At 48.6% G+C, this 15,701-nt stretch overlaps 2 protein-coding genes across 6 annotated transcripts; one reads left to right on the forward strand and one right to left on the reverse strand.

Annotated features, from left to right (window-relative positions):
• The first annotated feature begins 230 nt into the window (after positions 1 to 230).
• Positions 231 to 7,411, forward strand: LOC120445570 (sphingomyelin phosphodiesterase). Of its 4 annotated transcripts, none has more exons than XM_039626056.1 (7): positions 231 to 756; positions 4,122 to 4,299; positions 4,353 to 5,670; positions 5,727 to 5,935; positions 5,997 to 6,291; positions 6,349 to 6,534; positions 6,758 to 6,939. In XM_039626056.1, exons 1-7 carry the CDS (start codon positions 754 to 756, stop codon positions 6,843 to 6,845), a joined length of 2,277 nt encoding a protein of 758 aa, XP_039481990.1. In that variant the 5' UTR covers positions 231 to 753; the 3' UTR covers positions 6,846 to 6,939. The 4 variants fall into 4 exon arrangements, with proteins under 4 accessions (XP_039481990.1, XP_039481991.1, XP_039481992.1 ...); XM_039626057.1 differs by having other exon boundaries at positions 231 to 749; XM_039626058.1 differs by having other exon boundaries at positions 239 to 378.
• Positions 7,412 to 9,637: 2,226 nt separating this feature from the next.
• On the reverse strand, positions 9,638 to 14,309 carry LOC120446831. 2 transcript variants are annotated; one of them, XM_039628015.2, is made up of 3 exons: positions 13,671 to 14,309; positions 11,380 to 11,509; positions 9,638 to 11,321 (listed from the first exon to the last, which is right to left on the reverse strand). In XM_039628015.2, the coding sequence occupies exons 2-3, from the start codon at positions 11,380 to 11,382 to the stop codon at positions 9,981 to 9,983; spliced, it is 1,344 nt and encodes a 447-aa protein (XP_039483949.1). In that variant the 5' UTR covers positions 11,383 to 11,509; positions 13,671 to 14,309; the 3' UTR covers positions 9,638 to 9,980. The 2 variants fall into 2 exon arrangements, with proteins under 2 accessions (XP_039483949.1, XP_039483948.1); XM_039628014.2 differs by having other exon boundaries at positions 11,380 to 11,600.
• Between the last annotated feature and the right edge of the window lie 1,392 nt (positions 14,310 to 15,701).

Here is a 15,701-nt window from a genome sequence, read left to right on the forward strand (position 1 = left end):
CACACTCGCATACTAGAGGCTTCCGCTTGGAACAATGGGTAGCAAATCTGCTGAGAGATGAGTAGTTAATTGTCAAATGGCGGGCACGCCAGGCGAAAGCTCTCTCTCCAGAGAAAATGGAGCTCTCTCTTCGGATCCGAGCCCCATGCTCTCTCTGCTCTCCTTCCATGAACTTTTAGAGACCGAAGCTCGACTCAAAGCTGAATGCCGCGTCCAAGTCTTCGGTTTCGTCTTCTGGCATTCAGTGTCGGCGGTTCGCGGCGAGCGGTTGGATTTTGGATTGTGGATTGTGGATTGTTTTGGGCGGTGAAACGCGAATTCTTCAGTGCGGCGGGTGAAATCTTCGGCGGCAGGCAGAAGAAACCGAAAAAGCGACAAGTGTGTAGTGCATAGCGTACCAAAAAATAAAGAAAAAAGAAGAGATCATAATTCGGACTGTAAAAGTCGTGAGCCAAACAAATGAATCGCAAATAAATGAGGCCAGTCACCGGAGCAGAGAGCTGCGAGTTATGGCACAATATTGTTGCCTATAAATAGTGTAACTGAAGGAAAGAAAAAGTGGCAGTCGTCGAAGAAAACGCGCAACAAAAAGGGAAAGAGCCGCGCTACAAAAAATCCAGAAATCAAGAAATCAAGAAAACAGAAATCGAAAGAACAAAGGCGGGTTCGTTGTGGGTCAAGAACGAAAGTTCGGCCCAAAAAGTGCCCCTTTCGGATCGATTGTGCATTTTTGAGCGCTTTTCGAAGAGGTAAATGGTAGATATGCGAAGTTTCTGTTTTGCTCCGTGTTTTGGTTCGGTTCGGTTTGGCTTAAACTCACTTCGATTCGAAACCAGTTGCCCGCTTTTCTATACTGCTACACATTTCGTCAGAGGAAAAACACGTTTGCGCATTTCACTTTGAGTTTCTTGTAACTTGTCACGCATGCGCAGACCGTCTTGCGAAATCCCCGCCTTGTTTCACTTTTCGCAGCCCATTCTAAGGATCACCGCCACTCCATTTCACAGACTTACAATCTCGTATAAGGCTGAGATCCATCCAAATGCGAACTTCTGGTTACGCGCTTCCTTGCGCTTTCATTTGGCATTCTGGCATTTTGTTCTCCGTTTCTATTTGCGTGCAGTTTGCTGTACGCGAGCTATTCGAGTGGCTATGTGGCTGCATGTTTAATTAGCCCCCGCTAACCAAAGTGTTCGGGCCACAAAAGCAAATAAATGGGCCAGTATTTGGTCATGACGAGGCTGTTCCACTGGCCACAGACCACTGCCAAACCAGGCACACGCACTCCCCAAAGCTTGACCATGAATACCAAGTGCGTGGAAGATCGAAATGTCTTCGATTGGAGGGAGGAGGATCGGAAGAAGTCACCTTTCTAGCACCTACGTGCCTTAAATAGCAATTCATTTGTGTTTAGTCATCCGTGCCTCGGGTTAAATGGGCCAATTCTGGGCCACATTCTGCCGATCGACGCTTTCTTTTGTGAAATCAATTAAGAGCTATCAATCACTCTTGGGAAATTAGCCACGAAATTTCCAAGGGAGAGAAAAGAAACTCACTTTCGTTTTCATCTTCCATGGCTTTCCTAATTATTATAAAACCAGAAATGTCTATTAAAACATTACATGCAGCGTGACCGCGACTGCAGCATTATACAATAGACTCTAACCGCCAAGGCAACCAGTTGGACGCAGTGCGTCGAGCTCTGGGAGATTACTATTCAGATTCAGATTGAGATTGAGATTGAGATTGAGAGGGTAGATAGTAAGCGATTTGGGCGTGGGACCCACTCCATTTAGCACATGTTTCCGGCACAACAAAGCGAAGAGCCCCAAATGAATGGGACTAGCCCCCCAAAATGCTGTGAATGAGAAAGCTGGACAGCAGATGGTGTGTGTTTCGTGTTGTGTGGTGTGTGGTGTGTGTGTGCCAAAAATCCAAATCCAAATCCATTGTGCTGAGCACGTGCTGCAGCCTGCAGGTGTAGTAAATATGCTCGATGAAACCGGTTGGCCACAGAGTCAAAGAGTCAAAGAGTCTGGCTTTCGAGCGTTTGATAGTTTTGTAATGCCTTTTTGATGTCTGTAACTTGACCTGCATTCAGCTGGAAATTAGTCTTGTCCTCGGTTAACCTTGTCCGCGAAACGAGTTTTCCCGCCCTCCGCATCAAATGTGTTAATAATGCAGTTTTCCTGCGACCAAGTTCAGTTTTTAGCGCCCTAGAGAAGCACTTTCGATTTTCGCTCGCAAATGAAAAGTCTTTGCACCCTGTTTGCACGATTTCTCTGCTCGTCCAGGGGCAATGTACCTTCGTGCGACACTTGTCTATCCATCCGACTGTCTGGCTCCAGCTCCATCTCCAGCTCCATCTCCGCCGCCATCTCCAGCTGGAGCTCATGGATCACGGATAATGTGTGAGCATGGTCGGCCGTTGTTTTGTGGCCATGCCAATTGGATGGCATTGAGTGGGGCGCGTAATGTGGATGTGGATGTGGGTGTGGATGTGGATGTGGGTGTGGGTTTGGCCCCCCACAAAGCACGAAGCTCCCAGAAAGCCGCCGCCACGAGCAAATCAATTGGCTTTAGTTGTTTTGTTTACTCGCACTTGATTGTTACTTTGTACGCCGTGTCATGTGACACAAAGCTGTTTGGCTGGGTGAACCATCCACTGGATGCCTCGAGGGATGACCCAGGGTCAAAGACGCCTCTTGAAGTGTTTTGTTGAACGCCAATAATAATTAAATGCATTAAATGTCGCATAAAGCTGTGGCTGAAAAAGTAAACTAAGCATAGCATTCACTGGAAATCGTTGCACAAGTGTTTGATGTATTGCTTGCAAGTGTATTCCCAACAATTAAATTCAATACCTAAACAGCTTATCTAAACGATTTTGTTGTTCAAATGCTGTGGGGGGTAAACATATTTATATTGCGTGCTATTTACTTCACACTGATAAAGCCATTTCCTCCAAAAACAACTGCAGCTTGATAGCGCAAACTTCTGGGCAAATAGTGTAGTGTACACAAGCTCTTCAGCCAACTACATCTGGCATCTGGGCAACAGATGCTGATAAGGCGACCTGATAAGAAATCAGTGAGTGGGTTATAAGCTTATATTATAAACACAGCAAACATGAGTCGCCGGCAACTGCGGACTGCAAATGTATCTGTCAATCCGAACGAAGCGCCGCCACAATTCCATCTAATGTGGATGCGGATGCATTCCCGGTTGGCCGACTTTGTCGTTGAGGTTGCTCCTGTTTGCTCCTGTGTGTGGATGTTGTGAATGCTTCTGCTGTGTTGTGGATATCGCTGCTGTTTGTGAATGTTGCTGCTGTGTTGTGGGCGTCCAAACACGTCTGCCATTACAGCTAACGAGATTTTAAGTGCTGTCAAATGTTGACGAAAGCGTCAAACACCAGCACACAAATTGAAATTCAGATTTGGAATCCCCAGTGACGAGCCATCGAAAGGGTCAACTGGAAGTGAAGGGGGGGGAGTGGTTAGTTGGGAAGGGGCAATGGGATTAGGGACAAAAGCCAAGGGGCAATTTATGGTCTGCATGAGAAGATACCTTTACGGCTGAATAAATGAGCAGGATTCGCAAACAGGTTTGGCATTCATTCATTCACTCATTCTGGTTGAGTCATGGCGGCAGATGTAATAACTCGGTAAAACATGAGCTGACTTTTGGCTGATGGATTTCCATGGGCAGAAGCATAGAATACACAACGCCATGCCTTCTGGAAAAGTCCAAAAACTTGGCAAATATTTCCATTGAGCTGCCAAGGGGGTAAACACGCAAACGCGTAGCTATAAAAGAGTTATGGCAGCCGGTTTATTTGAGAGCCTGTCCCCTGCATTACATAAATGTTTATGATTGTGGTACCCATTAATCAGGCAGGCAGCGAAAGAAACTGCATGCCGACAGGCAAAACAAACCGAAAACGTTGATGACATACCACACCGTTGATGAACATACTCCTACTCCTGCCCACAAAGGCGGCGTAATGGAACTCGTTCCACCATATAATGACTCTCGACTCTTGAACCTCCAACTGGCTGTGGCTGTCTCTTAATATCATTATCATTGTTTTCTTTTTCCGGGTAAACCCGGCTATATAGGTCAAGCAGCACACTCCAGTCCACCACACCTGGTCGAAGCGTCGAACCTGGCGTAGTCCCCACATTATGACACAGCAACAGCCGCCGTGGCCAAGTCCCTATCCCAATGCCAATGCCAATCCCAGGGGAAAATGCTGGCTCATCCTGGTACTCATAGCCGTGCTCCCACTGGCAGATGGTGAGTAAACGAATGGAAATGAAGTCAGCCTCTAAATGATACCTCCCCCGCAGTTGGAGCACTGCCCTTCCTGTTCACGCACCTCAAGCCGCAGATCAACTGGACGCAGCCGGAGATGGAGAGCTGGGTGATTGAGGAGCAGCCGCGCAGCATCCAGCCCCACCTGGAGCCAGTGCTCCATCCGAATCGCACCCACCGCGCCCTCTCCTCGGACAGCACGGACGCGGAGTTCCTGCAGCGGTTGGTCAACATGCGGCACAACCAGACCGCCAGCTCCAGGATGCTGTGGTACGATGTGGCCGGCGGAGATGGCCTCGTCTACCCGCCATTCGTGGACAAGGCCCTCAAGCTGCTGAACCTCAAGCAGGTGGCCTTCGAGATCGAGAACAGCGTGATGTCCAAGGTGACCTGCACCGCCTGCAGAGCGGGCGCCGGCATGCTGCAGCATCAGATCCAGTCCGGCAAGACGGACGCGGAGCTCATCCGCATGATCACGGACTACTGCACCAATCTGAACATCCAGAGTGCCCGCGTCTGCCAGGGCGTGGCCCAGCTCTTCGGCAGCGAGTTGATCTACGTCCTGAAGCGGGTGAACCTCAGTCCCGACGAGCTCTGCAGCTTTGTGATTGGCGACGGCTGCGCGGACGTGTACAATCCGTATCACGAGTGGGAGGTCATATTCCCGCCAGTGCCAAAGCCACCGCGCCTCGCAGACCTGCCCATTCCCATGGAGGCGGCACCCTTCTTCAAGGTCCTGCACATCTCCGACACCCACTACGATCCCCACTACGCGGAGGGCTCCAATGCCGACTGCAATGAGCCGCTCTGCTGCCGCCTGAGCAGCGGACGTCCTGCCACGCCCAATGCGGCTGCAGGGAAGTGGGGCGACTACCGGAAGTGCGACACGCCCAAGCGGACGGTGGACCACATGCTGTCGCACATAGCGGAGACCCACAAGGACATCGACTACATCCTGTGGACGGGCGATCTGCCGCCGCACGACGTGTGGAACCAGACCAAGGAGGAGAACCTGGCCATCATCAAGGACACCGTGAAGCAGATGGTCGAAATGTTCCCCGGAGTGCCCATCTTCCCCGCCCTGGGCAACCACGAGAGCGCTCCGGTGAACAGCTTTCCGCCGCCGTACGTCAACCAGGTGGACATCTCCATCAGTTGGCTCTACGACGAGCTGGACATCCAGTGGCGCCGCTGGCTGCCCCAAAGTGTGACCCACACGGTGCGACGCGGTGCCTTCTACTCGGTGCTGGTGCGACCCGGATTCAGGATCATCTCGCTGAACATGAACTACTGCAACAACAAGAACTGGTGGCTGCTGCTCAACTCCACGGATCCCGCCACCGAGCTGCAATGGTAAGGAGAGCTGATGGAAATAAGAACTATATCCAAATTAAATATCTACTGTCCAGGTTCATTTACGAGCTGCAAAGCGCCGAGTTCTCCAACGAAAAGGTGCACGTCATAGGGCACATACCGCCAGGACATTCGGACTGCCTGAAGGTCTGGTCGCGCAACTTCTACAAGATCATATCGCGCTACGAGAGCACAGTGACCGCCCAGTTCTACGGACACACGCACTACGATGAGTTCGAAATGTTCTACGATCCCCACGATCTGAGTAAGACCACATCCTTTGGAGCCACATCACAGCAGCCTCATGTATTGCCCCTTTTTTGCAGACCATCCGAATGGCATTGCGTACATTGGACCCTCTGTGTCGCCCTACTACGACCTGAATCCTGGCTACCGGATCTACTACGTGGATGGCGACCACGATGCCACGACGCGCCTGGTCATCGACCACGAGTCCTGGATAATGAATCTCAAGGAGGCCAATCTGTACGGCTACCCCATTTGGTACAAGCTCTACACGGCCCGAGCGGCGTACAACATGAAGGCGCTGCGTCCCAGCGACTGGAACAACCTGCTCAACGAGCTGACCAACAATCAGGAGCTATTCGAGCTGTACTACAAGTAGGTCTTAGTGCTTCCAAAGTAGCGATTCTACACAGTTTCGTGTCCTGCTTTCAGATATTACTGGAAGAACTCGCCGGCGCGTCCCACCTGCGATGCGGAGTGCAAGAAGCGGCTCATCTGCGACTGCCGAAGTGGGCGTTCCCACGACCGGAAGCACTTCTGCGCCGAGGTCGAGTCGAAGATCGACGAGGAGTCGTCCAAGTCCTGGAAGTCCTGGTTCTACAAGGGATTGACCAATTCGTAAGCACTGTTCATTTCAACTACGTGTGGTGTTCTGTGGTGTCGGTAGAAGCTCGACTTGTAATTGTAATCACTCACTTAGTTTAAGCAATCAGATATTTATAGTTATTCCTTCGCCATGTCGCATTTTCAAACATACTATTACTGCTTAATAACACATTTTATTTTTCGCACTGGTGTGGTCCATGCAACAACTAAAACCTATAAACTTACGATCGAACAGCGCCGCGGATCAAACTGAAGTGCCGGCGGCCACCACCTCCGATGGCTACGGTCCTCTCGATGTGGTGATTGTAAACGTTGGTGGTTGATTTACTAAGGAATAAGGACTCTGTACATATCGCTGGTGGCCAGATTCTGTATCTGTAGTGCCCGTGACAATAAATGACCTATCCTACCTACTTACCCCCAACTCTTTCTTCTGCCCAAAAGCTATAGCCTCCTGTCCTCCATCACTTACCTGCCCAAATACCTGCTGGGATATCGCTGATTCGGATCTAAGTCGATCGTTTGAGGTCCGCCAACTGCAAGTCAATGCAATGCAAACGCAACGAGGGAGAAGTCCTACCCCATAAGTTTACTATGTGATAACTAGTGCTTAAAACCATTTGTTTAGTTTACGTTAACGTTAACGCAATGATGTCCCAGTACTGCCCGCCTTGAAACCTTACAAGCGCCCCTCGGAAACTGAGTCAGTGAAGAATAGTCATTTAACTGTAGTCGAGTCGATGCTGTTGCCCACCACGCAGCACTTGTGGGCGTGGTTGGTTGCGCCCTTCTACGCAATGGAAATTGTTGAACAAATTACCTTTTAGACACCTAACTGTAATGCTAATCTAGCTCTTAACTTAAATAAAGTGCAATTATTTTTATAAAACAATATGTCTTTACTTTTTGGACTTTGTTTTCTATAACAAAACAGCATTCTTTCTTAAGCTTTGAATTAAAATTTGAATTTAAATTTACCGGCGATTGAAGGCACTTTCTTGCGTCTTACAGCACTGTTTTTAACAGCGACGTAACAGCTGACAGCAGTGTTACGTCACGTAGTGCGCGTAGATAATATGCGCTGGCTATCGGTAATCGACGTAATGTATTGAAGCTGCGCGGGAAAATTGAAAAGCGAGGCAATTGATAACGATCCTAAATTTACAAATGCGAATAGATGATTAGTAATTGGGGTACTGAAATAAAAATCCCAACAGAGGAAAACACATACATAATTGTTTCAAAAGGAAATTTGTTTTAAAATAAACATTGCATTGCAAGCGACTTCATGAAAAAGTATAAAGTATTAATTAATGTTTCGTCTCTCTAATAACATCAATGAAGGCATAACAAACTCGCATTGTTTGAGTTGCAAACTGAAAGCTTATCGAGTGGCGCAGAATGTGCTGAAATAGTCACTTTTACCTGCTCGCAGTGCACTCCCCTTTCGACTCCCCTTGAAATATCGCATTCCTGCCCTGCAGGATAAACCGACGCTAGTCCTTTGAGCAAACTCGGGCACCAGTGGCGACGCAGGGGAATTGGCGGGCTCGGCGTATCCTAGTCGTTGTCAATACGCCCCGTTGGCCGTTGCCTTGAGCTTGTCGAGCGGCCGTGCGTGTTTTCCTTCATTGGTGATAAGACACGCAGCGCGAAATGTGTGTGTGGGCAGGGGGATGGGTTATCCTGGCTGCCAGTCATTATCCCTTTGTCACACACACACCCGCACGTTTTCCCACACTCACCCCACACCCACACCCACACCGACACACTCACTCCCCACACACACACAAGCGGGCAGCATCGAGCAAAACAATTCCGTTTACATTTCCCACATCTCCGGCGAAGCATTCAGTCCCACACTCCTGTCTCCACACTCCTGTCTCCGCACACCATTACACCCACGAGTGGCGTGTGCCGCCTTCCTTTTTTCCTGATTTGCCTCCTGTTTTGGCTGCCTTGCATACTTTTGGGCGCACCCGCCGCTGGGAACCGCACATGTGTGTGTGCGGCAAACAAACAAACAAGCAAACAAGCAAACAAAAAGACAAACAAACACAGGGACCCAAAACAGGCAAAAGTACAACAATGCAGTGCCTGCAAATTTTTAGAAAAATATACAAACAAACGAGGGATGGTGAAGGGGATGGTGGAGGGGGGCGTGGCATTATCTCATGTGGCAGGCACATTCGCTTAAATGCCGCTTAACATATTTGATTTTCCTTCTTTTGCCAATTTTTTCAGCCGCGTTTTCCGTATTTTTTCGTGTTGGCCTTGTTTGTTTTGGTTATGCGATTGTTGCTGCTGTCAAAAGCTGGCAAATAAATTTGCATTTCGACAAAGCGCGAGAATTCACACATGTTAACCCATTAATGCCCCCACTGAGCCACTCAAATGCTGCGACTTAAAATGGCTGAAAATTCGAATGTCCTGCGAACTTTCGTAGCACTTTTGGCCATTTCCGCAGTTTTCTGCCAATTTGCAGTGGGTTAATGGAGCAAAAACCGGCGCTCTTTAGAAATGGGCGCCTTCACTTGAATGCCAAAACACGTTTTTAAATAAATCAGCGCATTAATTATTCGCGCTTGCATAAATCGCTGCGCTGTCGATGCTGCCTGCCCCAGGAAAATTGTGCTCCCCCCTCTCTCACCCCCACAACAAGCAGTTTTCCGATTTGGCGACCACCCGCTGCTGCCAACACCTCCGCACATTTTTATTAGCTACGCATAATTGCTGCGGCAATAAAGTTGTTTTTCCCTCTGACCCGCCGCCCAAAAAAAAGGGAAGAGGTCGAAGGACATGGTCATGGACGAGCACGGGGACGAGGCTATGGATGTGGACATGGGTGTGGACATGGATGTGGGGGAGCCAGGAGGCAGTGCGCGTGACCCGACAACATAACGACATTTAAGTGGCCACCGCAGCAGGAGCAGGAGCAGCAACATTGGCACACTCGCATTGGTATCAGTATCAGTAGCAGTAGCAGTAGCAGTAGCAGTATCAGTGGCAACGGCAGAGGGCGGAGTCCTTCTGCTCCAGGCGGTGGGCGTGGTCTCGTCGCTTGCCATGTTTGGCAACATGTTACAAAAAATTGATGCCATTGCTGTTTTTCCCAGCCATTGTTGCTGCAGCTGCACCCACTATTTATTGTTACAAGCTGGGCAAAAATGCGGGGAGTGAGCGAGAAATGGTTTACAACATTTGCCTAACATGGCAGACTTCACAAGTTCTTGCAACAATATTGGTTTTTGGCCACAGAAGTGCACAGGTAATACAACTATTGAATAGCTCAGCAGATAATCATAATAAATTGTATCTTGCTTCAAAAAAAAATAGTTACAATTTTTTACTAAAAAAAAAAGCTTTGGTATTTAGAGCGCAAGTTCGTAAGGCTGAAGTTAAACGCAGCATGCTTCTCATATATGTAGATCTCTGAGGAAGGAATAGTTGCTCTGCCACTAATTCTTGGCTTCCTGCTTGGCCTCCTGCTCCCAGACGCCGAGCACATCGAGCAGCTCATCGAAGGAGGGCGCCTCCTCCACCAAACCCTGGTTGTCCGGCACATCCAGGCCCCGCATTCGCATGCAGATGCTCTCGACGGCTCTCCAGCTCTCCACGCTCTCCGGAGGAGCAGCTGGCAGTGGGATTTCCCGCATGGCGCTCTCGCACAGGTCGTTCTTCCGCCAAGCGCCGTCCCAGTGCTGCTCCTTCCGAATGCAGGTGGAGCCCCACAATGGATCCCTTTTCGAGCTCCCGCCGGCGGAGATGCTAAGCGGGAAGTGATCGTCGTCGCCCATCAAGGAAGACAAGTCCCGAGTCGGAGGATTCCCTTCCAGCGGCCGGAAAGAGGAGGCTTTCGGAGGCGTCAGCAGCTCGGGCATCAGGTTTTCCACCGCCCGCCTGTTTTCCAGGTCCTCCACGAAGAGGAAGTCCGCGTCACTTGTCGGCAGACTCTTCGAGTGCTGAGGTGGATTGAACTTGCTGGTCGACGGCTGGCCATCTGGCGAGTGAGAGGAGTCCCAAAGGGCATAGAACTGGGGCATCACCGTCGTCACAGCGATCTTATCATTCAGGTTCTCATGGTAAACGAAGTCGCCAGCACCCACTTTGCTGCGCCTGGGATCAGTCACCTGGCTGGTGGCCTTGATCTTGGTACCTAGACTCCTTGGAGGGGCAACCTTTCCTGCCTTGTGATCTTTGGCAGCCTTTTTCGGTGCCTTTCCTGTGAGTTTGTGGATCCTTTTCCCAAGGTTTGCCAGTTTTGAATCGGGGTAATCGTCGTCGTCGCTTGAAATGACAATGGAACTTGTGGAAGCAACTTGTGTACTGGTCAGCTGGGGGCTACTACGATTCTCCCGGGCGGAAACGGCGACTTGGAAAGATTTCCGCCAGTCGTGAGCCAGCTCATCCATCTGCGGTGGGCGTCTTGAGGGAGTTGCAGCCAGGTGGCGACTCCCTGGCTTGCGATGATGCAGGTTTTCCTTGTTGCTCGACTTATTCAAAGTCCCAACTGACTTGGTGGGGAGCAGAGAACCAGGCATCTTCGGCCAATTCTTAAACGTGGAGCCTTGCTTCGGAGTTCGGCCAAAAGTGGGTCTTCCAGCCAACTTTGGGAACCCGTTGCCCGGCGAGGAAGTAGTGGGGAACAGGGTCTCCACCGTCATCCGCGGTCCGGATGAAGATGGTGCGGCTGCTCCCTCCGCCGCGCGGCTCCTGCCGGGCACCATGGGGTTGATTTCGACCAACTCGCTTCTGGGCAGGGACACGGAGCGCTGGTTTCGGTTCCAGAAGCGCTTCGACTGCGAAGTGGAGGCAATAGGTTAGGTGTGAATGTATGTGACTTGTGCCAACTCTTGCCATTGCGTGCTCTTGCAACTAAGTCCTCGGATTGAAGAGTCCGGAAAAAGGAGGAATCAACGTGGGGATTGAAGGGTCCGGAAAGAAGGAGTCCACGTGGGATTGTCAATCAGGAAGGGAAGAAGGCGAGCTAAGATGGCGACAATCACGAGTCAGAGTTGCCACGATTCCATGGAAGAGTATTGTATACCAAAACTGATTGAATGGTACTGAAAAAAGCACTAGCAACGATTTAAATGAGCACTTTGCATTTCAAATTGCTTACAGGGTGCTGCCAACTTGCTGCGAAGTAACAGTTCCGATTAAAGTTTACAGCCAGTGCTGCAAAGTCTGTAAGCTTACAAAATAGATGTTAATTTGAATATTGGTTTTGAGTTGCACCGAATAGTTGCATAATTCATGGAGTATTACTAAGTCTATCATCCCCATATTCTAATCTTAAGTGGTAAAATATCTTCCTAATCTGCTGAACTCGACCCACTGGCACAGATTGGAGGTGGTGCCTCAACTTGTGACCATTTCATTCCACTTCACCCAGAGGCGCCTTTCTCATAGCCATGCATCGAGGTATTCAGGCAGTTGTCGTCCGGTTTTGGCCAACCAGATCCCGATCCGATCCGACGTCACTTCCAGGGGCTGTCAATGGCGTGTGCGCCATTGTTTCGGCCAGCGTGTAAAGCGCGGAGGGAAATTGTTATTTAATTACTCAAGCAAAAGCATGACAAGTGGAAATGTCGCCTGGTAGCAGGATCCAGGATACGGCATCCAGAGTCAGGCTCAGCAGGCTCAGCAGGCCTGTCAGCTTGTCAGGAGCAGGCGCCATGGAAAGCAGCCACCGCCGCCGTCGTCGCATTGGTCACTCTGCTGCTCGCTTTTGTTTAAATTTAAATTCTATAAATAAATCTGCACGAGGGGCGGTGGGCGGTGGGCGGTGTTCGGTTTAGTAGTGTGGTGTATTGGCCATAAGCACGAGTGGGAGCAAGTGGGCTGCGACTGCAGTTGGCATCGCTTCTGGCCACTAAACAAAAGCAGGCACTGTGCCGTGCCCATTCGTAAACCATTTTGCATGCCCAAAAATCGCAGGACACTTATTTGCGCAGGCTGCGGAGGGTCTGGAGAGTCCTGCGAGTCCTGGGAGCACAGACTCTGGTGTTCTGTTCGGGTCAGCTGAGTTGCTTTGGGCTAAAGCGATGGTCTCTAATTTTTTAAGGTTTTCTTGAGAACAGAGATATGTACATATGTACATATAAATACACAAATGGCTGCACAAAGCCGTAATTCCTTTAGCTTTGTTAAGGATCTTTGGTTTGTGTCTTTAGCTGTGCGACACATTCACTTTTAGAGTTTTGAGATGGCATTCAAATTTAAAAAAAAAAAAACATTTTCCTAATTTTTTGCAAATTTTGATGAAATTTGCAAATGCAAAAATTAGCCAAAAATGGATTTTTGATAATCGCCTGGATCGCGTTAGAAATCATTAGTTTGGGTCATTAGACGCGCAAAAAAGTAATTTTCAAAGGATTGTGACTATTTTTGGCCTAGTTATGGGGCGACCCTTTGATTTTTCGACCAAAAAAGGGTGTTTTGGCCAAAACAATCGATTCAGTGGTCCAAATCTTGAGTGTCATACCTCGTTGAGCTCGTATTTACACCCAGAATCGATTGGTAGTCAAATTTGAAAGTTTTATTTTTTGTCAATTTTTTGCAAAATTTGATGATGGTACCCCTTACAAAAAATGCAAAAATGGGCAAAAAATGGATTTTTGAAAATCGACTGGATGGCATTAGAAATCGTTAGTTTGGGTCATTAGACGCACTAAAAAGTAATTTTCAAATGTTTGTGACTATTTTTGACCTAGTTCTGGAAGTGACCCCTTGATTTTTCGACCAAAAAATCGCTATTTTGGCCAAAGCAGTCGATTCCGTGGTCCAAAACACGAGTGTTATAGCTCGTTTAGCTCGTATTTACATCCCTAATCGATTGGCATTCCAGTTTGAAAGATTTATTTTTTGTCAATTTTTCGCAAATTTTGATGATGGTACCCCTTATAAAAATTCGCAAAATGGTCAAAAATGAATTTTTTCAAAATCTGCAGTATTGCGTTAGGGATATTTAGTTTGGGTCTTAGGCTATGCAAAAAAGTAATTTCTGAAGGTTTTTGACTATTTTTATACATTTTAGACCATGTTTCCAAAGAAAGCATTGTGAAAAATTAAAAAAACTAGTTTGAAATGGATTTTTAAAAAGCTTAGGTTGTCAAGCTAATTCGACAACCTATTAAACTACTTACTTATTACTTCTTCTTTAATGTCCTTTTGGTGTGCATCTTTCTCTTTACAATCTGAGCACAACTGTTGGCCAGTTCATCTGTTTTCCTTCCATGTGACAAAGTTCCACCTGGAGTCATCCAGTTGCTGGCTGATTTCCAGATGCTTTATGGCACAACAATCGGTTGTGACCGTTCGAGGAACCTAATGCATTCGAGTTCGACAGACTCGAACGCCTTGAGCACAATGTTAATCCGATGTAAGCTCGTGTCCAAAGTCCACAGATCTCCACATCATGCTTCAATTGTTCCCGACATATTGTTCTCGACAGTCTCCAGCTCCAACTCGCCCCATTCCACAGCCCCGGAAAAAGAGGAGGACGTAACCCGGAACCCCGAACCCGGAACCATCACATGTGCTCACCTTTGGCATCAAAAAGCAACCACAAGGGGGGTGGGGGGCATTGCAGGACGAATAAAAAAATAATCACGAGTATGGGGATGTTCGAAAAAAGGATGTATGTAGGTTGGTTGTTTGGTTGGTTGGGGAAATAGTAGTAGAGATAGGAAAGCGAGCAAAAAAATCTCAGCTGCAAATGACTTGTGTGCCATTGAGATAAACCCAAAATTTATTTATTTTTGCCATAAACCCGAATGCAGTCAAGGCAAAAAGGACTTTTGGCCAAAACCATTGTGATTTTCTCTGTGTGCGCGCGCGTGTGTGTGTGTGTGTGTGTGTGTGTGTGTGGCAGGCATTTGTTGTGCCTGTATTTGTGTTTGAGCTTTCGACAGCAACAACAAAAGCGATGACGATGGCAACTAACTACAAATCCGTAGGCAATTAATTTGGCTAAAAAGCCCAAAAATACAAAACGCCCGCATGCCTGCGTATTCCAACCTGTGTGTGTGCGTGTGTGCGCGTGTGTGTGTGTGTTTGCGGAAAATGGGCCAAAATAAAAATGGGGAGGGGGGGGGGGGATGGCTGTGGAAAACGGAAGGGGGGGCTAGTGGAAATGGAAGAGCGCCGCGCTCGACGTCACCGTCAGTCAGTGGGAAAAAACGCAGAGAATCTGGCCAAGGAAAAAAAAAGCAGTTTGAATGGAAATTCAATTGAGTGACATGAAAATGGAATTTTTCATATTTTCCCACTAGCACCCCCTCACCTCCCCTCCATGTTTTTGTTGCTCTCCGCCGAGATGAGGAAGCTCGTGTTTGGCTGCCAGGCACATCACAAACACAGTTTGTTCTTCATGTTGCTGCTGCTGTTGTTGCTGCTGCTGTTGTTGCTAACAACAACTATGGCATAGGAAAGCTGTGGCAGAGTCCTGGCGGAGATTACGCCCGTTCCTGTCATTGCTCCAACCCCCTTACCTCCCCCTTACCTCCCCCTGCGCAACAAAAAAACGTTTGCTTCTGACATTTTCATAATTAGGTATTCAAAATCTTTAATAACGGTTACTCTTGCTAGTTGTTGCTGCTTCTACTGCTGCTGTTGCTGCTTTTGTTGCTGCTGCTGCGGCTGAGAGCTGCCAGTTGCCACACACACACACACACACACACACACACAGAAATACGCATATTATCCTTATGGAGTTTTTGTGTCTTTGGGGCATGCGACTGCTGTGGCTAGAGCTTAGTATGCATACATGTTGCTACTTCTGCTGTTGCTGCTGCTGCTGTTGCAAGTAGTGATTGCCACTGCCGCTGGTGGCTGCTGTCAGTGCTGTTTCTAATGTAAGACAAATTCCCATTTCGGAGATGGCTGATCAAGTGCTGTCAGTGGTGAGTTATTGAGAAATCAGCACAACTGTGTAATTGCTGCTCTCACGCAGCAGCAGCAGCAGAAGCAGCAGCAGCAGTTTCGCCTCCTCAAAACGCCCTGCATTGTCCGCACTTCAGTTGCAGTCCACGTTTTTGCGCTCTTCACTTTGCTCGCTGCGAGGCAGGTCCTTCCTTGGCTTTGGCTTGGCTTTGGCTTTAGCTTTGGCTTTTCATGTCCCGGCCAGGACACGAAAGACCAGGACAGGAGAGGAGCGACCAGGACAGGAGAGGAGA

Source organism: Drosophila santomea, chromosome 2R (genome assembly GCF_016746245.2).
Source record: "Drosophila santomea strain STO CAGO 1482 chromosome 2R, Prin_Dsan_1.1, whole genome shotgun sequence".
NCBI lineage: Eukaryota > Metazoa > Arthropoda > Insecta > Diptera > Drosophilidae > Drosophila > Drosophila santomea.

Bases quoted from the DNA above. Each gene is read 5' to 3' on its own strand.
- LOC120445570 (XM_039626056.1), top strand. The intron at 4,300-4,352 runs GTGAGTAAACGA...CCTCCCCCGCAG, and splicing joins CGTGCTCCCACTGGCAGATG to TTGGAGCACTGCCCTTCCTG. The intron at 6,535-6,757 runs GTAAGCACTGTT...ACGATCGAACAG, and splicing joins TACAAGGGATTGACCAATTC to CGCCGCGGATCAAACTGAAG.